Here is a 24072-nt window from a genome sequence, read left to right as displayed (position 1 = left end):
GCTTCCAAGCATCGCCAGAACTTCTTCGTTGTATTGTAAGTTGGCTTCATCCAACGACGCTTGGCACGAGCGGACGCAGTTCGTGGTCTGACCGATGACTGAGATGTTTGTGGTTGATTTTGGTTGTTGTTATCACTGGAAACTGGCGCAGTCAAGCTGATAAATTCATCAGGCTCCTCCATGGTGGCTACTGGTTCTGGAATAGGAATACTGCACGAACTTGTTGTAGCTTGAGTGTTGTCAAAATGCTAAAAATGAAAAGGACAACATAAAGCTATGCTGATAGTTCTTACATATGATTATCATTCTAAGTTATACATACAGTATCAATTCTGGAACCTCTCTCGGTGACTCCATTCAGGAACAAACCACTTCGGTCTGCATACTTCGGCGGAACCTAAAAATAAAAAAGGATTATGGCATGAGATATTAAAGAAAAAAATAAATAACGATGAACCAACGCGTGATACTTTACTAGAACCGGTCACTAAGCTGCCGTCGTAGATCTTTTTGTAATGCCTATAGGACTCTTTAAGCAAACTCCACTTCTGCTGCAACAGGGAAGGAGTAGGGAACTTCCATTTCCGATGCAATGGACTGCCATGCATCCTGTTGCCGTTCACATTTTTATAATCAAAGTCACTCCGGTCCCACAGGCATTTTGTTATTTCTATACAGCTTATAAGAGCCAACATCTTTTCTTGGGACATAACAACGGTCTGAAAATATAAACAATAAATTATGAATAACTGTTCACGCAGAAAATATTCTGTTTCTAAATAAAAAGTATTATGTACAGAGTAAAACTCGAAAGTTTGCACTTCTCGCTAAATGAACTAAATACTTTTATCCTTCTATATGTTGATAAATGATTATATGATTAAGCGTTCAAAAGTGCAATTAGTAATATTTAAGCAAAATTAAGTATTTATATCGTGCTAAAATACTGCCAGAGTTAAAAATGAGCTACAGTTACACAAAATTAGAGCAAGGATGAAAACAGCGATGTGTTTAAATCTAACTAAAAATATCTCTAGTGCTACTTCTTGTAGCATTGCGGAATATCGGACATTAGCTCGAGCAGGAAAATCGCATTCATTGCTGATACAATCTTGTTTGTTCTAATGGTGGAACAAACAAATCAATGAATCGGTTCCCAGACTGCCTTTGCAAAATCGCATGTCTTGTAAACATTATACTTACCCTTTTATTTAATAATCCTATGACCTACATCATTGTATTTTGAAGACCTAATACTTCAACTACCTAAAATTATATAACAATATTAAAGTAATTTCATACAGTAAAACAATAAAACATACTCACTTCAATAATTTTTTGACTCCTGAAAGTTCGTAACAATCTAGTGACATGTCCATGCTAACCACAATGTCATTTGCTACAATGCAAATTTCGCAGTGCAAGCCGAAAGACGGCAGGGATGAGATCGATAAGAAAACATTTGTTCGCTGGAAGGAACAATTTGAAGCCGCTATGCAGTTCGCCGGGCGAATTAATGAAAGTTAATGCAATGAAAATGAAAGCAGGTACCACTATCCCAAATGCGATTGGAAGATTGGGAAATCATTACAATTCACGAGATTACATCTTCTTACAAAAACCACAGCTTCGATCTATGACGCAGAACTCAGGTGAATCGGACTTAGAATATGTGAAACGTTTTGTTCGTTTCAGATCAAAGGAAGATCAAATGACAGAAAAAGTTTTGGATGTAATTCAAAACCTCGCACTTAACGCAAGAGTTCGCGTAACAGCAAGGAAAATCGTGCGAAAAACGGAGCAATCGCAGAACTCATGGATAAGGTTCGCGCATGCGAGATAGGAACACTCAACTTGATACTCACTTGATAAGAGATGTCGACGCTGCGCTTTTCTTACATTTAAATACAGCTGCAAAGTGTTTTAAAAACTGGAACATTCCCGAAGGGAAAATAGAAAAGTCACCGCATAGAACGGGTTATGGATTCATGTTTCCTGTGGTATTGTTTCAAATACTGCGACCAAAACGAATTGAATTTCAAATTAAAAACATGTCAAAAGAAAGGAAAGCACTGAAAGCGACAGTGCGTTGTACGTAGTGCGATGTTAGGTGGTTGAGCAAAAGTAACTACCGGCAAAAGCAAAATGCCTTACACCAAAGGAACTGTTAGCTGCTACGCATCGATTTCTAGCAGAGGACAGAATTCTATTCAACTTTGTGGATCCGAGTCGTAAAGTACGTGTACATGTAATAAGACTTTGCTGAATGGATTCTGTTGCTATTTGGTTTTTGCTGTTGTACGCAGAACAGATGCGCTTGACAGTGCAATGGGTTATCTTGCTTTTGCCATTAATAGTGGGAACAGTATCACATTAGCTTTCCAACATCGGTAAAAGTAGCAACCACAACAGAACAGTAGCAGAACCAAAAACACGGTGTTGCATATCATTGGCACCTATCGCGAACAAAATTAACTACTAGTCTATAAAAATATCAACCCTTATAATGACAGTTATGGCGGATTGGTATCGCAACGCAGCAAACTTGTCAACCCTTAAAACGGAGAAGGCAACTGCCATGACTACCATACAAATCGTGGGGAAAAAATCGAGTAGTCGTTAAAAAAGTCTTTAATTTGTATCGCGAACGAGCTAAACTACTTATATCAACCCATATATTTACCTACTGCCTCGATGCAATAGATATACGGTACCAACTCCGTTTTATGTGAAGATTTAAGAGCTTACTTCACGGGAAATGTAATGTAATGTAATGGGAAATGTATTGTTGAAAAGGAAAAGTACAAACTTATAAAAAAAATAATAATTTTCATTAATATAATTTTGTTTAATCTGGTGGAACGGACTTCCGTTTTTTTCTTCTTATTTTTTGTCTGCTTTTCTTTACTAATCGCATTCCTTTTCTAAACTAAACGTATTCTGTTAGGCCGTCTCCACATGAGCGGAACCGCGGAAAACGCGTATAACTTTCGTTGCCAATACAGAACATCTGCTCGGCCCGGCTCATCACGGTCCGTGGCTGCTGTTCCGCAGAGTTGTCCATCTTAAACCACGCCGCGTTTTTCGCGGTAATGCCGCGACCGCGGCCCATGTGGAGTCGGCCTTACCTTGATTTAACCACGTCCAAATTAAAAACATATTACACTAGCATTCACGAATAACTTATTTCTCTAGAATAAATGACGCTTAGAACCGGACCGCCTGCATACAGGAAAAGTCACTCCTATTGTTTTCAACTTTTTAGAAAAAATAAAATTGAAGAACTAGCCTAGTCGTGGAATGGGAAAGGTGGAAGAAATATGCTGCAAGTTGCTGCATCACGCAAAACACTTCTTCGTTAGCCGACGATATGAAGACAAACCATAGATTTTGACAAATAGCAAAACTACTAGATCTGTATTTATAATGGTTGGTATGATTTTATAGACTGGTAGGGGAAAAACGTTCGCGATACCATTTCTAGTAGATTATACTATGGTGGATAAAACCAAGCAGGTGGATAAATTTTAACGACTTGCTTCGCGATAGGCACCATTGTTATACGTGACTGAAAATAATTTTCTTTTTAAAGGAAATATACGTGCTCATTCCCAATGCCAAAAGTCTTCTCCAACGGTGCTAAGATGTCACTTTGGTATTATGACTTTCCGTTTGGCTTCCCGTTTACCACATTCAGACGTTTGAAAATGGTTGACTGAACCTTGTCAAACGGAAAGTAAAAAGTGTGATTTGCTAATAAATCGAATCAAAAATGTGAGTATTTGATGGTTATTGAAGTAAACATGCATGGAAACATGCAGTCAGTCAGAAATCAATATTTTAACCATTTTTAATTTGATTGTAATTTGTTGATTTTCAGGGACCAGACGGATACAAGAACTACTAGGATCCAATATGCAAAAATGATTGAAATAATGGAAACTTCGCCTGAAATAGCCAGAGTCTTATTGAAAGGCGATCAGTCTGCATTTTGGAGAGAGCTGGCAGAAAACCTTAACTCTGTAGGACCTCCGATTAAAGCTGCAAGAGCGTGGAAAAGGGTATTACCATATTTTAAAATATGATCACAATTGGATACTAAATACTTTTCCCACTTTTTAAGGTATGGTTCGATTATATGTGCGCGGTTAATAAGAAGTTGCGCGACAACAGAACATCGTTAAATGCAACGGGAGGAGGTCTATGTCGCACGAAACCCCTGAACGAATTGGAGGAGCGAGTTGCCAACCTGACCAATTTGAAAGCAACTGTGGCAGGCAACAGCGCAGCTCGATTTGGAATCAACAGGCCACTAATTAGCAATAATCACGACAACAACAGCAGCAATAGCAATACTATTGTACCAAAACCAAAGCCAAAGCCAAAGTAACCAACAACAAGAGGAGCAACATGAACAACAGGAACAATTTGAACAATAAAACAGACGAAGTGCAGGACAATCTACTAGAACCAATAGAGTAAACCGAAAATGCAGGAACACAAAGGCAGTTATGAAGCAGAATAAAGCAATGCTGGACATGATGGCAAAATATGGGGAAGTACAGGAAAAATCATTGAAGCTGCAAGAAGAGACGAACAATGCGCTGAAGGAATGCACATATCAACTAAAAGTATTTAATGATTTGTTAACCCAACCCAATCTAGATAGTTAACCCAATCTACGGCAAATTAATTAAAATAACTATAATAATTAAACTATTAATAATTAAAAACTATCATGTAAGGCTAAACGTGATTAGCTGTTTTGATCTGTAAAATTAAAGGCTGTAGGGAACCAACTGTGAACTTTTAATGTTTAAACTGAAGTATAACATATTAAAATATAAACAAAATGCAAACCAACAAACAATTAGTTTAAATATTTTTTAGCGAATTTGCAACTTGTTGAATTGATACAGCTGGAGCCTTCAGTCAGAAACCGTAACGTTGCAGCCAACATTTCTTTCGCAGTTAATCCATTGCTGCTTCTTATCGGTTGAAACTTTGGTGTTATTTCTTCTAAAATTTCCACAAAAATCTCTTTTGAAACCCGGAAATTGTGAGAAAACCTGCAATGAACGTAAAAACAGTTACAATATGCGTTTTGGTATTGTTTAAAATGTAATGTACTTACGCTTCGTTAGATAGTTCCAAGGGGTCGAACATACAACGCAACATACGACGATTTGAGCCAATCTTTGCAATCTGCTCGCCATCACTACTATCACTATCACTAACAAAATACGCAGAAATCATTTTGAACTAAAAATAACTCCTCATATTCAATTTATTACACGAAATAACACTAATTTGTTCTTCTCCGTGTGCAGGACTTGTAACTTTGTTTACACTTTTCATCTTTGACAGATCGATACATTGAAGAAAAAAACATCGAAAATTTCATCGACTCTAACGGGAAACTAGAATGCAAATGTGCTTTCCGTTTGGTTAGAGCGTTTCCGTTGGGCTGTTTCCCGTTTGGCATTGGGAATGAGCACTGAAGTCCAGTACGGATTGCAATATAAAATGTTGAAGGTTTCCACCATAGTCTCGGAAACAAAGTTCCCTTGCGTACACCTCAGAGTTCTGTTGCGTAGCCCTGTAACCGGGCCGTTAAGCTAGTAGGAAGCAGCGCCAGCGGTAGCAGCAGGCCATCAGCAACTGTCATTCAACAGGCCGATTCATGAATTCACCCTGGCGGCGATCGCTGCAAATTATTCAACGCAACCGGACGAAACGCGCGAGGAACGGAAGAAAAGACTCCAAAGAAAACGGCAAGCTCTGTTCCGAGCCAAGAAGCGTCTTGCCTGCAACGCTGCCACTGTTTCCGGCAGTGAACCGGTAGTTGTTCCAGCCCGGATTGCTACTGGAGCAGTGGTACCATTTCAACAGACAGCGGTACCATCTTGCTCTACGGCAACATCTGCACCGGTACCGGAAGTAGCAGCACCCATTCAACACCGGCCATTTATTAATCGACAGCGCATGAGCTACTTTCTGCGAGCGGCGCACGGTAACCACGGGCAATAGAATCGTCCGGATTTCCACGTGCTGCCACCATGGGAAGCGTGCAACTTTTGCAACGCTTTCAAATGGCCGGACGAACCACCGACTGTGTGCTGCAACGGGGGACAGGTTGTATTGGCACCGTTCGGTGCTCCACCTGCCGAATTGCGTCAGTTGTACGATGCACCAGAGTTTATGCAAAACATTCGTCGCTACAACAATGCATTTGCATTTACCTGTCTTGTAGCGTCCATTCGTGGAAAGGACCCTGTGCGACGTGATGCGCGTGTGGCGCCCGGAACCATTTACAACTACCGGATTCAGGGCGCCCTTTTGCCATCGCATTGGATCGCTCGCAACGTTTCCGGGACGTGCGCCCTGCTACGCGCAGCTTTACTTTTACGATCCCAGCTCGGAGGACCAGTACCAGCAAATTCTAAATGCACGGGCTGCGGCATTTGGTGGCGAGCTGAATCGCGAGACGCTGGCCATCCTGCAGCGTGTGCTGACCCGCGACAATCCACTAGCAGCGATGTTCCGCTACGCCTACGAACGTATGGCTGTGCGAGCGGATATTCGCCTGTGCATTCGAACGCGCGTTACCGGAATCAACCAGCGGTGTTACAACGTACCGACCGCGGACGAGGTTGGTGCTGTGTTGATTTGCGACGATACCGGAACCGGCACGGAACACTCGCGGGACCATATTCTGCAGGATCGTGTCACTGGAATTTGCAAGTACCAGAGTGGAACCAAAGCATTAACGCATTGCAGCTTCCACTGCTGTTGCCGCTCGGAGAGTCCGGCTGGACTTACGGTTTGCCCAAGATGCGCCCATCAAGAGAACCAGCCCGAAGACGACGACGACATTCGACAACTGCAACAACAAATGGTGATGCTGCTGTCGACGAGGATCCGAATGAAGAGTCAGCCCAACGGGAAGAGCGAACTTCCAGTCTAATTTCGCCGCGAGAGTATGCAGCATACCGCATTGCGTGGCGGGAAAGTAGCGCCGAATCTTTACTGCACCGCGGTGGCCGTCTATTTCACCAATATTGCGTGGAGGAATATTGCAAAATGGAACTGCAAAAGCTGCGCTATTTACGCGACCATCAAGCGCAACTTCGGACCGAGACGTACGCCGGTCTGATGGATCTTGCTGGCGCTGAAGGCATCATAGCGGATCTGCAACCGCACGCAAACGTGCCGAATCTACCAGTGGAAGGTGGACCGCAGGTGGTGGAGCAGGAGGTGATTCCGGCCGATTCCGACTTGACACGTACAGGGAGGCGCGTCTTCTTGGGACCTGTATTCGTCGGCAGCAACCGGTACATGCAGGCCCAGTACCAACAAGCCATGGCAATTTTAAGGGCTTTCGGGAAGCCGGACTTGTTCGTCACCGAGACGTGCAACCCGAAATGGCCGGAAATTACGCAGAATCTGCTCCTGAGACAACGAGTTCCGGATCGACCGGATCGACCGGATCTGACGGTGCGTGTTTTCCAGCTTAAGCTGAAAGCCATACTGCAGGACCTCAGTATGGGAGCGCATGGAATCGAAATGGCGCTCATCCACGTAATTGAGTTTCAAAAGCGTGGCCTGCCCCATGCGCACATCCTTATCATCTTGGCCGAGGAGGACAAGCCGCAAACGCCCGACCACTACGATCGGTTCGCATCAGCCGAACTGCCCGATCCGGAAACGTGCCCGCTAAAACACGAAGCACCATGCATGAAGGACGGAAAATGCTCGAAGGGTTACCCGAAGCATTTCTGCGACCGGACGCGCAGCATGGACAACGGATACCCGCAGTACCGTCAGCGCAATAATGGCCGCACTGTGACGGTGTAAGGAGTGGTGCTCGACAATCGGCATGTGGTACCGTACAAGCCATGGTTCACCCAGAAGTACGACTGCCACATCAATGTGGAGATTTGCAACTCGATCAGCAGCGTCAAGTACCTGTACAAGTATGTGTACAAAGGGCACGACAGGCTAAGCGTATCCATCGCGGAAAATGATGAGATACAGCAGTACATCGATGCGCGCTACCTCTCGCCGACGGACAGCTGCTGGCGAATTATGCGTTTCGAGCTACAGGCCAAAACGCACACCGTTGTCACACTGCCGGTACATCTGCAGAACCAGCAGTATGTCTACTTCCGGGAAAGTGAAACCGTTCCGGCCGCGTTAAACCGGGGAAATCACTCCATGCTGACCCGGTTCTTCCAGCTTGCGGCAAACGACCACTTCGCCAAAACGCTGCTTTACCACGATGTACCCATGTACTATCGATTCGGTGTTCCGGCGGCGAGTCAGCGACAACCATGGCACGAACCGGGAACGAAACAATGGATTCGTCGCATCCGTACCACGCACAAAACGGTCATCGGCAGGATGGTTTCCTGCGGTATGCAGCTGATCGAGCGGTACTGTTTGCGTTTATTGCTCTGCTATCGCAAGGGCCCAGTTCGTTCGAAGATCTGCGCATCGTCGATGGTACTGTGTACGCAACATTCCAGCAAGCTGCCATCCGGGAAGGGTTGCTACACGATGATTCGGAATGGGATCGTGCCATCGGGGAAGCGACCAGCTTCCAAATGCCTGCACAGTTGCGCCAAAGATCACACTTGCTTCCCCGGGATGCCCCAACTGCTGGAATTTGAGCACGTCGAGTCCCACGTCAGCAACGAAGATCGGGCAATAAGCAATGAGCTGCTCATTGCTGAGCTCGCGTATCCCGTAAGCGAGCTCGAACAGACCCTCGCCACACTCGGTCAGCTGAACGACGATCAGCGCATAGTGTATGACCGAGTGACGGCGGCCATCGTTCGTTATGCGACAGAAGGCGGTACCACGACGACGACAACGACGGCGGCGGCGACGACGACGACGACGACGACGGCAGCGGCGGCGGCGGCGACGACGACGACGACGGCAGCGGCGGCGGCGGCGACGACGACGACGACGGCAGCGACGGCGGCGGCGGTGGCGGTGGCGGCGACGGCGACGACGACAGCGGATGGCGACCAACGGTTTTTCTTCTTGGATGGTCCGGGCGGTACGAGCTAATCGTTCGTACTGGAAAAGATTCTCGCGTACACGCGTAACCATTCGAAAGTGGCACTCGCGACCGCAGCAAGCGGCATTGCTGCGTTGCTGCTGAGTGGAGGCAGAACGATCCACTCGACGTTCAAGCTACCGCTGGACTTGAACCAACACACCACCTGCAGCATCCCGATCCAGTCGAAACGGGCCGAGCTAATTCGGCAGGCAGCACTCATCGTTTGGGACAAGACATCGATGAGCAGCCGGTACGCTCTCGAAGCAGTGAATCGAACCATCTAGGACATCACGGGCGTGCATCGACCGTTTGGCGGTAAGGTGGTACTGCTGTCCGGTGATTTTCGGCAAATTTTGCCTATCGTATCGAAGGGAACTGATGCACAGATCATCAGTGAATGCATCAAAAGGAGCACATTGTGGCCGCTGTGCACGATGCTACGCTTGCGCGTAGACATGCGGGTACGGACGGCCCCAAACGCGAGCCGTGCCAGCGAGCTGCAGGACTTTGCTGACTTTCTGCTGCGTATCGGCGAAGGCCGGCACGATACGTATCCAGGAATGGACCCATCGTTGGCAAAGATACCGTGCAAAATGGTAGTGCCCCGTACAGCAGACCCGATACAGGATATAAATTCCTTGATGGCAAGAATTTACCCAGACATCTAGCGCTTCTATCAGGACCCAGCTTACTTTTCGGATCGAGCGATTCTGTCACCTTTCAACGTGAACCTTACCAACATCAACAACGTCGTGTTGGATCGAATCCCTGAGCCCGAAAAAGAGTACTGCTCGGTCGATTCGTTGGTCAACCCGGAGGAGCACGAGCAGCTCCAGCTACCGTCGGAATATTTGAACACGCTCAACATCAGCGGCATACCTGTGCATCGCCTGCGGCTGAAGCGATCAGTACCGGTACTGTTGTTGCGAAATCTCAACTCGGAGATGGGTCTTTGCAACGGTACGCGGTTGCAAATAGTGGATCTGAAGACGAATTGCTTGCACGCAAAAATACTGACTGGGAAGCGGCAAGGTGCAGACATGCTGCTGCCTCGCATCTTTTGCGATAGCAACGACAAGGACCTCCCATTCCAGATCCGCCGCAAACAGTTTCCGGTGCAGGTTTGCTTCGCCATGACCATCAACAAGGTGCAAGGACAATCCCTGAACCATTTGGGCCTGTACCTCCCCAAGGATGTCTTTGCACACGGTCAGCTATACGTTGCGCTTTCGCGAGTAACATCGCGAGTAACCATCAATGCGAAAACCAAAGGGTAAGCCCACAATTGCTCTGCATAATAGTAGAAGCAAATTTTCTTCATGCGTGTTTTCTGTTTCTTCACCTTCACTTGCGCGTGCTTGCTCGCACGGACAAATGACGCACAAACGGCAGCATGCGGACACACGGATATACAGCATTGGCCAGCAAGGAGAGATGATGTGCTTCCACGCAACCAGAACGCAAATGTCGCTGTGCAAGAAACAGAGGCAAGTCGGTGAGTGCACAACAAAAATTTGACTATGCCCACCATTCACTTACTAAACGCATGCCCACGCTCTGCCAATTCCAGGGAAAAACGGTAAGCACACCACCGAATCATCGCACATCGCATGCAACTCAGTCACTAAATGCGTATTTTACCCATTTCAACTGTACTTCCATGCGTACTTCCGGGCCACACATCGAGCTTCATCCTGCGGGTTTACATAATACTGCGGAAAAAGGGTGTCGCTGACAGCCATATAACTATCCTACTAAATTAAATAAATCATGAATTATCAATAGGCAGTGTAGAATGCCCCCTTAAGTGCGATCCCGCATGAGTGACAAGGAATGATCCTGTGTGCGTGGCTAAAGCGCCCGCACTAGTGCAACTGCTATGAGCGGTGGTATCGATCCTCTCCCTTGGCTACGAGAGAAAGAGCTTGCATGTGCGTGGGGAATGCGTAACGATTCCTAAAGCGAGGGAAAGAGAGATAGACAGGCCGCGTGGACCACAGTAGGGCAGGTGGATTCTAACGTGGAGAGTAGGGACGGTGCTAGGATTATAATGCGTAAACATATTATCTATCGCTAACGCAACGCGTCGTTGGTGCACGGTGATGTATTGCACGCCAATAAAAATTTGCCTTTTTATTTCTCTCAAAATTTATTTGTGTTATTTGTGTTTAAAAAAAAAAGTTGAGAAAGTGATCGGTCACGAGGAGATACTCTGCTCACTCCAGAAAACAAAGTACGGAGCTGGTCTATTGCCGGCGTCCGTTACAAAGGGTAAGTACATTATCAACTCATAGCTCGAATTTGGCGAATATGGCAGACCATGGGGACCGGTGGCTACCATTTTTAAACGACCGCATTGAAATCGTCCACCTTAACCTAACCAATGCTCTGCAATCCAGTAGCAGCCTTTCCGTACAATTTACAATACTAACAATCAGTTGTATGTTGCATGAGGCGGGAACCTGAAACGCCACTAATTGCATTTCATGCAAACAGTGCACCAACTTTGCATCGTATCTAACCATGCGAAACTTCGATTGCGGAAGAATGCAAGTCAGATCCATTACATCCTCATGCAATTGCAATATGTAAAACTTTTTGTAAAAAAATATTGTTGTTCAAAATGTTCGACATCACTATCAGTCTTTTTTCCTTCTTTTATTTTTTTTTTGTTTCCACTAATTGCTCACCGTGACCTGGGTGGTCGGATGGCATGATGCAAGATCTTACGCTATCAGCTGGATGATAGCGTAAGATGCTGATCGGGGAGTGCACCTGGCCATGCGCCGTGTGTCGAGAGTGTAGGCTCTCACCTATCAAGCAAATGATAGTGTGAGATGCCGATCGAAGTGTTCATGGGTCACCAGGTAACGCGCGATGCGCGTGTGGTGTACCAAACGCTTGCCGATAGACCGTTCATTTTAGGAATCTGTGGTAATTCCAGCAAGGTTTGTTTTGTTTCAAATGGTACTTTTTTTACCGAACCAGCAGCCCAGTGTTGTAGGTAGTGGTGGCGCCATATCTAATTCGAACCGTTCTCCCAAACGCAGTACTTACTATTCTGTACTGATAAATAGAGTTAGGAGAAGCCAAAAATGGTACATTAGCATACCGTTTGAGGTTGTCGTGCCGCACAAGAAGTGCGTATTACTTTCGGTCAGTCCCCTCCGTAAAGTAAAAGCAGAAACGCTCGCCGATGCACAGCAGCTGAGCATGTCGGGTGGCTGCGTGGCCGCGTCCACGGTGCACCACCCGGTTGCTTCCCAGCTGTGCTACGTCAATCCTGCTGATGATTGGTTCGGAGGCGCATTCGCCGTGACCTGGGTGGCCGAGAGGCATGGTGCAGGCTCTTACGCTTTCAGCTGGATGATAGCGTAAGATGCCAATCGGGGAGTGCACCTGGCCGTGCGCCGTGTGTCGAGATGCCGCTCGATGTGTGCACGGGTCACCTGGTCACGGACGATGCGCGTCCATCGGTTATATTTGACTTTCCGTGACTTTATTTACCCGTGGCAAGATAGTCAGCGCTGTGAACAAAGGAATGGTCCGGATGAGATTCGTTAGCAAAGTTGGTGCACTGTCGCAATTGCAAATTCAATTAGTGGAGTTTCAGTTTTGCGCCTCATGCAACATACAACAGATTGTTAGTATTGTAAATTGTATGGAAAGGCTGCTACTGGATTGCAGCATTGGTTGGGTTAAGGGGAACGTTTCAAAGAACACATTAGCCAACTAACACACTTGCTGTGTGATTTGCGTACCAGTTAGTGCCACGCGGTGCACTGCTATCGTTGGAATCTGCCGTCTGGGTTGTATTAGCTCATTTTTTGGGGGCAATGGGACACAGCTTCATTTACTTAATGCAACCGTTTCTCTTTTAAACTTTACTTCCATGCACGCCTCGGTTTTCATCCTTTTGGAGCACACGGACACACCTGGACACGGCGAACAAAGGTAAACCCACAACTCATGCCAGGAGTACCATCTCACACCTTACTAAATGCTTTTTTTTTCTTCGAATCAGCTCGAGGAGCGGTTTAGGCGGTAAGGCGTAGGTAAGGCGTCGATCGTACCACGTGTATCGAGTGGTTGCGGTCGATGAATCCCACACTACCCAGGGACACTGGGTGTCCTGCGAAGATCCCCCTCCCCGTTACCAAAAAAAAAACACACACACACCTTTTACAACACTCACATTTGTGCCTCTGTTCGATTATGTTTACATTTAATTTTCCATGCTTTCAGTCTGGGTCTCGAAACTCGCGAGAGTTATCCAGACCATCATGGTTGGCGCGGTATGCAACTCCACCAGAAGAGACATCTATTGCGCGAATTGCGGTTGAACCGCAAACGACAAGCAGAATACCGTGAACGGCTTCGAAGCGCAGCAATAACCGTTCCGCAAGAATCCTCAACAGCTATTGATAAAAATAATACAACGATAGAAACTTTGCCTTTACCCTCAACTACACAATCATCAAAGGGTATCATGGGTCAAGTTAATGTTTCTGAGGTATCGATAGAAGTACCATCCACCTCAAACTGGATGGCACGATATGCAACCCCGCCCAATGAAACACCTACTGAGCGAAATCGCCATCAGAAACGAAAGCGCCAAACCGAATATAAACGTCGCCGTGCTGCTAATGTAATGGAACTTTCTTTGATATCATCCGTACCTCAACCAACAACTTCTACAGCTGGTAGCAATGCTGCGTCAATGCCCATCTACACCAGTATCGATTTTGCCCAACTCCCATTACGTCAACGATGGGAAGCAATACGTCGCCAACAGCTCCGCCGTCGATATGGGAGAAGGTTATTAAAAGCTGGACTTGGCTACCACAATGTTTACTATCGCCTTACTCGGTATCGGCTGAGAACCATTCGCGAACCATGCCAATATTGTGCAACTCAGTTCTCTCTGCACTCTCGAGTAAAGTTGACGCACTTTTGAAACGCTCCGATTTTAGTCTGCGTATTTCGACTGTTCTCCTTTCAAATACTGCTTGCCTTCGCTCGCATCTGTGTAATATAACAGTTCTGATCATTTTGGTGCTTTCACTTTAGTGATTTTGGCCAGTTTTCGCTTGCTTTTGCAAAGATAAGTGCTTGACTCAGTGTCACCTTTTATTTTTTGCGCTTATCCGTTCAGTCACTGATCCCCGCTCATCTCATCATGACCGACCTATGTCTGTCCTGCTCGCGCGCTCCTTCGTCAGAGGATCAGAAATACATTTGTCTGCAAGCGCTGGGCTCATCGTATCTGCCTTGGTGGTAGTAGTGCGGCTGTAAAGGAGCTAACCAACACCGGTTTTTTTCCTTTGGATGTATCCCGATTGCTCGGAGTTACGTCGTAGTGGGCGCATCATAGTTAAAGCGGAGCTCTCTTTAGCACTTTCGGCGCTTCAATCTCAGCTATCAGCGGATTTCGAAGCTCGTATTGCTGCCGCTACCGACACCATCAAACGCACTGTTTTGTCCACACTCCATCAACACCTGGCTAACCGTCCTACAACGCACACTAGCCTACGGGCACTTTATGTTGCACCAGCGGTCAAGTTAAGTTGCCATCATTCGCCGAACCGCCACGTGAACTGATCGAACTGTTCGCCAACCCACATTTTTAAACAAACATTCGGTCGTACAATAACGCAATCGCATTTACTTCGATGGGGGCATCAGTCTGACCGAATGATCGTGTGCGTCAGGACCACACGATAACTGATGGTAGAGGAACATACACTTACAGAATACAGGGAGCGCTCTGCCATCGAATCGGTTCACCAAATCGATCTTCCGGGCGTGTCCCAATGTATGCCCAATTATATTATCACGACTCGAGCGTAGAGGAACAATGGAACGAAATGGTCGAAACGCGCTTGGCACTGAGCAGCAGGTTAGATCGCGAAATTGTAGCAAAACTCCAGCGAATGTTTGATATACGATTAAGGTATTAAATAAAGGTATTAAGAAAAGTGAATTTTCTCGTGTCGCGTGTTTGTTGCCCTGTTGCGTTCGCAACAATATCTGTAATCCTTTGATCACTATATCTTATATATACACGATGACACGCCTGGAAGACGTACGGTACATTCATGCGCGATTGCCCGGTCTTGTTCAGCGTCGCTATAACCGACCAGTTGAAGAAATCCTCAGTTCCGAGAATGGTCAAACGCGTGATATCGTCCTGCAGAACCGCAGTACCGGGAGCCTCTTTCGGGTATACGAATCCCAACAGATGTTTGATGCGTTTCAATATCCGATCCTACATCCATACTCTGAAGAAGGCTGGTCGTATGGCATGCTAAAGGTACTGCGTCATGATCATGCTCAAGCAAATGGCCGCACTGGCGATGACCAACCCGACGGTAATGCTGCTTTACAAGACGAAGGTTTACGTTCATCACGACAAATAACTCCCCCCGCGAGCATGCCGCCTATCGGTCGTGTACACGGGACGGGGATATGTCATTAATCCACCGTGCCGGACGACTTCTGCAACAGTATAGTGTAGATCAATGTTGTAAAATTGAAGAGCAACGACTGAAATATCAACGGGAACACCAGGCGCAGCTACGAGCCGATGCTTACTCTGGTTATCTGCCAAAACTGCGTAGTCCAGAATACCAAACTCTCGATGAAACTACCAGTCACGGACGAACATTGGTGCAAGAATAATACGCGACCCAGCGCGATTTCCGGCAGCGAACGGTTCATGCGGGCCTAATACCAGGACGCAATTGGCATTGTACGTGTAATAGGAAACCCCGATCTCTTCATTATGGTTACTTGCAACCCAAAGTGGCCAGAAGTAAGCGAAGCGTTGTTACGGTGTTTCCACGACAACAAGCCGCCGATCGATCTCACAGCTGGCGTTTTTCGTCTAAAACTGAAAGCCATCCTAGACGACCCCCCTTCCTCCCGCAATCCTTTGTAACTGCTGTCTCCACGTATCTATTCTAAAAGTAACAACCCGATTTGGCCGATGCACGGATTGATGGCAAACACATACACACACATTCTCCACAATATTGCCGGAATGTTCCCAGTTTCCCAGTTTCCCCTGCGGAAAGTAAATTTGTAGTCCCATTTCTTACAAGTGTGTGTACATTTTTCTACAAGAAAACAGTGTCGCTAGGCTGTGTCATCAAACAAAAACCGATAACTGTAAATGTACTGTAACTGTAAATAAATTTGTACGGGATAATGGTGCAAGCGAGAAGCAATACGGGCTGGCCGTTCTTGAAGAAATAAAAAAATAGGTGCAAGAGACGAGTGAGCCACTTAAAAGTTGTTGAGGGCATTTTTTTAAAAATGCCTACTAGGGTAGACGTAATGATGGCACTCTCCCTCCCCCACACACTTCCACGTTTCCACTTGTATGTGTGGTTATGAGTCTCCGAATTGCATTCTACAGGGTTTGGTGCCCCAGTTTCCCCAGTAGCAGCTATGTCGCAAATTAATATTGGTAAAGGTGAGGCCTAGGCGTTACTGAAAACCCCGTGCGAGAATTGCAATTTATATACATATGATACATTACGCTTGTGATCGTCATTTGGTGAAGTAAGCTTTGATCTGTGCCAAGTGCTTCGAAGTGTGTTTGCTCTGTTTGAAAGTGTGTTTTGAAAAAGCCAAGCTTTTTAATTCTTAGCTATTTCTTTTAAAACTTATAAGCTTAGCTTTTATTTTTTTTAAGCTTATTCTTTTAAGCTTATATTTTTTTTATACTATTTTATTCTTAGTTTTTAAGTTTTAAGTAAGCAATAAGTTTGTTTATTTCAACTTAATTTGTCCAACTGTTGACTTAACTGTCTATTTCAACTTAATTTGTCCATCCGATACGATCTTTGTACTTTGCTATGAAGTTCCACCAGGAATGAGTTTTTATGCAAAAACTGTCTATTTCAACTTAATTCGTCCATCCAAAACGAACTTTGTACTTTGCTATGAAGTTCCACCAGGAATGAGTTTTTATGCAAAAACTGTTAATTACAACTTAATTCGTTCATCCAAAACGAACTTTGTACTTTGATATAAAGTTTCACCAGGAATGAGTTTTTATGCAAAAACTGTCTATTTCAACTTAATTCGTCCATCCAAAACGAACTTTGTACTTTGCTATGAAGTTCCACCAGGAATGAATTTTTATGCAAAAACTGTCTATTTCAACTTAATTCGTCCATCCAAAACGAACTTTGCACTTTGCTATGAAGTTCTACCAGGAATGAGTTTTCATGCAAAAAACTGTCTATTTCAACTTAATTCGTCCATCTAAAACGAACTTTGTACTTTGCTATGAAGTTCCACCAGGAATGAGTTTTTATGCAAAAACTGTCTATTTCAACTTAATTCGTCCATCCAAAACGAACTTTGCACTTTGCTATGAAGTTCTACCAGGAATGAGTTTTCATGCAAAAAACTGTGTATTTCAACTTAATTCGTCCATCTAAAACGAACTTTGTACTTTGCTATGAAGTTCCACCAGGAATGAGTTTTTATGCAAAAACTGTCTATTTCAACTTAATTCGTCCATCCAAAACGAACTTTGCACTTTGCTATGAAGTTCTACCAGGAATGAGTTTTCATGCAAAAAACTGTCTATTTCAACTTAATTCGTCCATCCAAAACGAACTTTGCACTTTGCTATGAAGTTCCACCAGGAATGAGTTTTCATGCAAAAACTGTCTATTTCAACTTAATTCGTCCATCCAAAACGAACTTTGCACTTTGCTATGAAGTTCTACCAGGAATGAGTTTTCATGCAAAAAACTGTTAATTACAACTTAATTCGTTCATCCAAAACGAACTTTGTACTTTGATATGAAGTTCCACCAGGAATGAGTTTTCATGCAAAAACTGTCTTTTTCAACTTAATTCGTCTTCGCATTTTTTATACTATTTTTTTTTACGCCACGAGGAAAGTAGAATAATCGCTCCCATCCGTAATGATGTATCACACGATACAGACGAAACAGGTTCAACGAGCTCTACTGTACCAAACGATATTTCTCTGTGGAATCGTCCTTTTTCAGAGGGATTTGTTGACTTTGTAATTAAAAATAAACCAACAAACTTTGGTAATATACAAGATTCTAAAACGCTGTATAAGGACAATGAGCATGTATATCACAGAAGCTAGACACAAGGCCATTTTTATAGAAAAAAGCAATGGAGTTTTGGAAAAAAGAACTTGGCTCGTGTTTTCCTCAACCAATAAATGTGTCTATTGTTATCCTTGCGTGCTTTTTTCTAATTCAAATTCGAAATTTATAGCAGGTCTAAATAACTGGAAGTCTATTACCGCTCTTTTGTCAGGTCATGAAACATCAAAAGAGCACATATCATCAATGTTCAGCTTATATAAAAGATCTGATATGCTTAATAGAGTCGATTCCGCGTTGGTCAGAAATGAACAAGGAAGAGAAATATTGAAAAGAAGTTCTTAAGCGAATAGTGAGTACAATTAAATTATTGAGTCGTTCAGGAATCGCTTTTAGAGGGCATGACGAGAGCGAGCAAAGTCAACGAAAAGGAAATTATCGGTCCTGCTTAGAATATTTAGCAGAATATGACGAATTTATAAAACAACATTTGGATAAATATGGCCATGTTAGAAATCATCAATGAACAAATTAAAAACAAAATAGTTGAAGATGTAATATTAGCACAATATTACACCATCATAATAGATTCTACCCCGGACGTAGCTCATTTCGATCAACTAACTTTTGTAATAAGGTATGTTGATCCTTGTGGGAAAATATTCGAACGTTTTCTGGGATTTATTCCAATAGATAGACATAACGCATCTTATCTAGAACAAGAAGTGTTAAATAAATTAAATACATTAGGTTTGAATGTTTCTAACTGCCATGGCCAGTCATTCGATAATGCGGCAAATACGTCTGGGAAATACTCGGGATTACAAGCACGGATTAATCAACACAGTTCGAGTGCTGTATTCATTCCTTGCGCTAATCATTCTTTGAATCTAATAGCAAATTTTGCAGCTGAAAATGACAAAGCTGTACACTATTTCAGTTTCATACAGAAACGATACACATTTTTCTCGTCTTCAACCCACCGATGGAAAGTTTTAACCGAGTGCTTGAAGAAAAATAAAAATCAACCACCTGTGTTCTTGAAACGATGTTCAGTTACCAGGTGGTCAGCAAGAGCAGATGCAGTGTTCGCTTTAAAAGTGGGTTTTAAAAATATTCAGAATTCATTGTCTAAAATGTGCAATGATAAAAATGAAAAAGTGGCGACATTAGATGAAGCAAATGAAAAAACAATAAACTGCTTTAATGACTGCTATATGGAACCCACTTCTTCAAAGGATTGATGCTACAAGTAAATCACTCCAGAATGTTGAATGCGAACTATTAAAAGGAGCAACGTTACTAAATTCATTTGTGATATTTATTGAAAGTTTTCGAGGTAATTTTTCAAAAATAGAAGAAGAAGCTAAAGAATTTTCGGAGTTGTCTTCAATGTTTTCAGCAGAAGCAGATGTTCGAAAGCGAAAATTGTTTCATGACGAATTTGGGGATAAAGAATATCAATTTTCGGTAAGAGAAGAATTTATAGTAAATTCATCTTACGTGATATGTGATAATGATAATGAAGGACAGATTTTTTAAAGAGCTGAAATATATGAATCTCTCATAGAGCTATTTAAAGTCTTTTACGATTGGAATTTATCAGTAGAAATAAACAAGAATTCAGTGAACAAATTATCAGAGCTTTATCGAAATTATATTGATGCAACAGGTTTGGAAGACGAACTAGATCAATGTTAAGACCTTTTAAGACCTTTGTTAAGAACACGAATTCGAAACGAAAAACAACCAGAATGCTGAAAACGTTGTTAAGGTTGATTTGAACGCCATGTATACAGTAGACAAAGACATGTCATGCACTTTTACAAACATAGCTAAGGTTTCTGTACTATAAAATACTCCTATTAAAACGATTAAAGAATTGTTTGCGAAATACTATGAGTGAAGCGAAAATAAACAGTCTAGCAATGTTTTATATACAGGGTGTTTCATAAGTTCGAATACAACTTTTCATCGTAGTGTAGTGATCAGATCTTTCTCTTTAGCTGATGAAATTACGTGTGTACTCGATTGAAGGTTCGTTTGTGAGTGATGATTTATTAATCCTGAATTTACACAAAACCTTAAACCTAAAATTCATCGCATTCATTTTCTCTTCTCTTAATTCATTTTACAAGAATTCGCGCATTGCCTACCCATTAGGCGCGAACAGTGTAGCTTTGTGTCAAGTGCACTTAGTGTAACGGTATTGTTGTCTGTTTTAGCCCCATATATACACAAATCTTGGCACAAAAGGTAAACTTGTTGTTTGTTCACTAAGCACGATGAAAGAGTACCGCGACATCCTAGTAAAACTGTTCGCGAAAGGTGAGCAACCCAGTGACAAATTCCGGCGGATGAAACAACTGGAATTGACTTGAAAAAAAAAATGATTAGCAAAGAATAGAAAGATCATGGCTAGATTGGAAACCTTACTGATGATTAATTCTACCAAAAAATGTGAATTATGAAAAAAAAATCTTGTTTACTGTCATATTTAAAATGGCCTCTTAGTAGTGCCTAAATTGGTATATTGATTTCAAAATCTTATGGAACGTCAAATTAAATCAACATGGTTTCCGTAATGAATCGTTACCGAGAATTAATTATTATAACTTTGGATTGTACCTTAACGTCGATCGATTTGGTATCAAAACCATCATAATGATTATAATAATCAGCTATAGCAACTATAATAATAAAATCATTTACCAGCAATCTTTTTTCTGGACAAATGTATCATTTATGGGTAGGCAATTTTGATATGCGATCAGTCTTTCTTTATATGAAATAGAATGTACTTTATCTCGTAAAAACTTCGGGAATAACACACCCACATGACAAAAACCGATGATTTTATATTGACCTCTCGTTTTTTCATCGTTTCCTCTCGCTCTAATTGAGTGAATTCGGCCGTTCGGGAGCCGCGATGAGTACTTTTGTATTAATGGTCCCTATCGCGAAACAAGTTGTTAAAATTTATCCACCTGCTTGGTTTTATCCACCATTATATACGTTACGCAGACACCACAGCTTAGCAACAAACATGTACGATCGTGTATGACGCTAGCCACACGCATGCACCACACTCAACGGTCGACCACCAACCGCCATGCGAGCATGCACGGAAGTCAGACAGACAGGACACTCATGTTTCAAGCCTAGAACCCAACGGGAGGTCTCCACCACCGTACCAGCGTGTGACAACACCAGCCCCGGAACCGGAAGACAACCCTCAGGAACGGATGAACGAATCGTGGGACCACACCACTGGAATGCTGACGACTGATGAACGCATCGTGGGAACACCAACGACGGATGCACGACCAACCGCGATTGGCTGACCGAGAAATGCTGAAGTTGCGAAATAATAGAATAAAATAGGTCGAGCTAGGGCGAGCCAGCTTAGTCTTAAGTCGTAAGCCATGTGTTGAAGGTGTAGTTACAAATAAAAGTTATTTTTTTGTTATGAATCGACCACGATCCGCATAACTTATATATCTACTAGAAATGGTATCGCGAACGATTTTCCCCTACCGGTCTATAAAATCATACCAACCATTATAAATACAGATCTACTAGTTTTGTCATTTGTCAAAATCTATGGTTTGTCTTCATATCGTCGGCTAACGAAGAAGTGTTGTGCGTGTTAAAAGCAAGTTTAAACCATGTTAAACGCGTTATTTTTCTTGGAAAATGATGAAAATGACGAGAAAAACCTGGCATCACACCGTAGGCGGTTGCGGAAACAGCTAAATCCGCTTGAACTATCAGATAAAGCGTAAGTAAAATCATGGAGCAGAATCATGGCGTACACACGCTTCTGGTTCACAAAAAGTGTTCATAGTCGTTCACAAAAAGGATTATTTTGTGTTAACATGTTGCATTTTTAGGTTTATTCAAAATTTTCGAATTCCAAAGTTGCTGTTTGAGGAAATTCTTGGCAAAATATCGCCGTATATTTCCCCAAAACACAACCGAGGCTTAACGGCAACTGAAAAATTGGCTACTACGTTACGATTTTTGGCCCAAGGATCGTACCAACTGGGTGTTGGTAACGATTATAATACTGCAATTGGCCAATCAACATTCTGTGAAACGTTGGATCAAACCTTAGCAGTACTAGAGCGTGAACTGGCATATGTAATAAATATGGATCTGACAGAACACGAGAAATCAGATGCTAGGAGATATTTCTATTCAAAATTGCCTGTGCCTGGAGTTGAAATGTGTATCGATGGAACTCATGTAAGGATTGTGGCGCCTCGAGAAAACCCGATACAATATTTCAACAGAAAAGGGTTTTACAGCCTTAACGCTTTAATGGTAAGTGGGAAACATTCGTGATAGTTCAAAATATGTTTATTGATGATAAAATTTTTATTTCAGATTTGTGACCATAGGCAAATGATCCGGTTTGTGGACGCTAGGTTCAGTGGCTCGGATCATGATTCTTACATTTTTAATAACAGTCCGATATATTCATAGTTAGAACAAAAGTGGAGAAGCGGAGATCGTATGTTCAAGATTCTAGGTTAGTATATTTTCATATGACTTTTTAAGACAAATATTAAGCACACTTTGCATTTCATTTCAGGGGACTCGGCTTATCCATCGAAACCGTGGCTGATAAAACCCCATAGAAATGCTGACCCAAATAGCTCAGAAGCTCTTTTCAACGAACAACATGCAAAAGCTCGAGCTATTGTGGAAAGAACATTCGGCATGCTAAAAGGGCGATTTCGATGCATAAATGGTGAAAGGCAACTGCATTATGCACCACAAAAATGCATTCGCATTATTAACGTTTGCTGCACAACCTTTTAATTTTAAATGGTATTTCCGACGAAACCAATTGAAGAGTAAAGATATTAATAAATATTTTTTGTTGTGTGTATCTCTGCTCTTTATTTTTCATATACTTTACAATTTCTTGAAATACTTCCAATGCTCCTTCTGTAAACATCTTTAGAGTGTTTGAAATATCTCTAAGATGCTGAATTGATTGATCATTTTGATGTAATATAGTTTTCTGGAATTCCTCCAGGCTGGTCGTTGCTGGTCTTTTTTAGTCTTCTTACCCTGGTCAGGAGGTGTGGGTTGCTCCGAGGACTGGGTTTGGTGCGATGGTCCGGGCTCTGAGGACTGAATGTGATTCGGTTCGGACTCTGAGGACTGAATGTGATTCGGTTCGGACTCTGAGGACTGAATGTGATTTGGTCCGGGCTCTGAGGACTGAATGTGATGTGATGGTCCAAGGTCGGAGGACTCGGTATGGTATAATGGTCCAGGGTCCGAGAGCTGTGGTGTGATGGTCCGGGCTGCTCCAACGGATTTCCTATACCGATGCATAGACTACCTTCAATCCTGTTGGTGATGTCTCGCATATTCGTAACTGCAGCTATTCGCTCTTCCAGTTCGCTGAGAATGTTCATTGCCGGTTTCCCACCTCCTGTCTGCTGCATTTCCTTCTTATTGTGGCTAAGCTTTTTTTTAACCACCGACTTTTTTCAATCCAATTCTGATTATAAAGCAAATAAAAAATAGACATAAGAAAATAGTTTTTGCAATGTAATTAATATGCTCCATACCCTTTTCCAAGCAGCTGCTTCCTTCACAGCTGGCCCCATGGAGTTAAGCTCCAAAGCCACACTCTTCCAAAAAGATGTAGGATTTGAACCACCACCTTTTGCCAGCTCGGGGTTTCGCTCCATAATTTCCACCAGTTTGTCCAGTTGACTTTTAGTAGAACGAACTCTCCTGAAATCACATATTTAATTTTATTATGACCGTTTAGCGTATAACATATAATTTATACGGTAATGCAATTATAAACATATTGCAGTTATGATTAAAGTTAACATTTACTTACTCCTTTCCTTGTTTATGGTCCATCAT

At 43.2% G+C, this 24072-nt stretch overlaps 2 protein-coding genes and 2 pseudogenes across 2 annotated transcripts in view; 2 read left to right on the top strand and 2 right to left on the bottom strand.

Annotated features, from left to right (window-relative positions):
• Positions 1-5256, bottom strand: part of LOC128310847 (putative nuclease HARBI1) — an 82173-nt gene extending 76917 nt beyond the window's left edge. The window contains exons 1-2 of the mRNA XM_053047581.1: positions 5135-5256; positions 4927-5069 (exon numbers count right to left, since the gene is read on the bottom strand). Coding sequence (XP_052903541.1) covers positions 4927-5069; positions 5135-5256 — 265 coding nt within the window. The remainder of the gene's footprint in view (positions 1-4926; positions 5070-5134) is intronic.
• A 1827-nt stretch (positions 5257-7083) lies between these two features.
• LOC128297803 (uncharacterized) lies at positions 7084-9354 on the top strand. Its single transcript, XM_053033506.1, has 3 exons — positions 7084-7845; positions 7912-8857; positions 9128-9354. The coding sequence occupies exons 1-3, from the start codon at positions 7084-7086 to the stop codon at positions 9352-9354; spliced, it is 1935 nt and encodes a 644-aa protein (XP_052889466.1).
• A 12488-nt stretch (positions 9355-21842) lies between these two features.
• LOC128298384 (putative nuclease HARBI1) lies at positions 21843-22713 on the top strand (annotated as a pseudogene).
• A 123-nt stretch (positions 22714-22836) lies between these two features.
• Positions 22837-24072, bottom strand: LOC128297793 (uncharacterized; annotated as a pseudogene).

Source organism: Anopheles moucheti, chromosome 2, assembly GCF_943734755.1.
Source record: "Anopheles moucheti chromosome 2, idAnoMoucSN_F20_07, whole genome shotgun sequence".
Taxonomy (NCBI): domain Eukaryota; kingdom Metazoa; phylum Arthropoda; class Insecta; order Diptera; family Culicidae; genus Anopheles; species Anopheles moucheti.
Note: the sequence above shows the minus strand (reverse complement) of the source record. Positions and strands in the feature narration are given on the sequence as shown.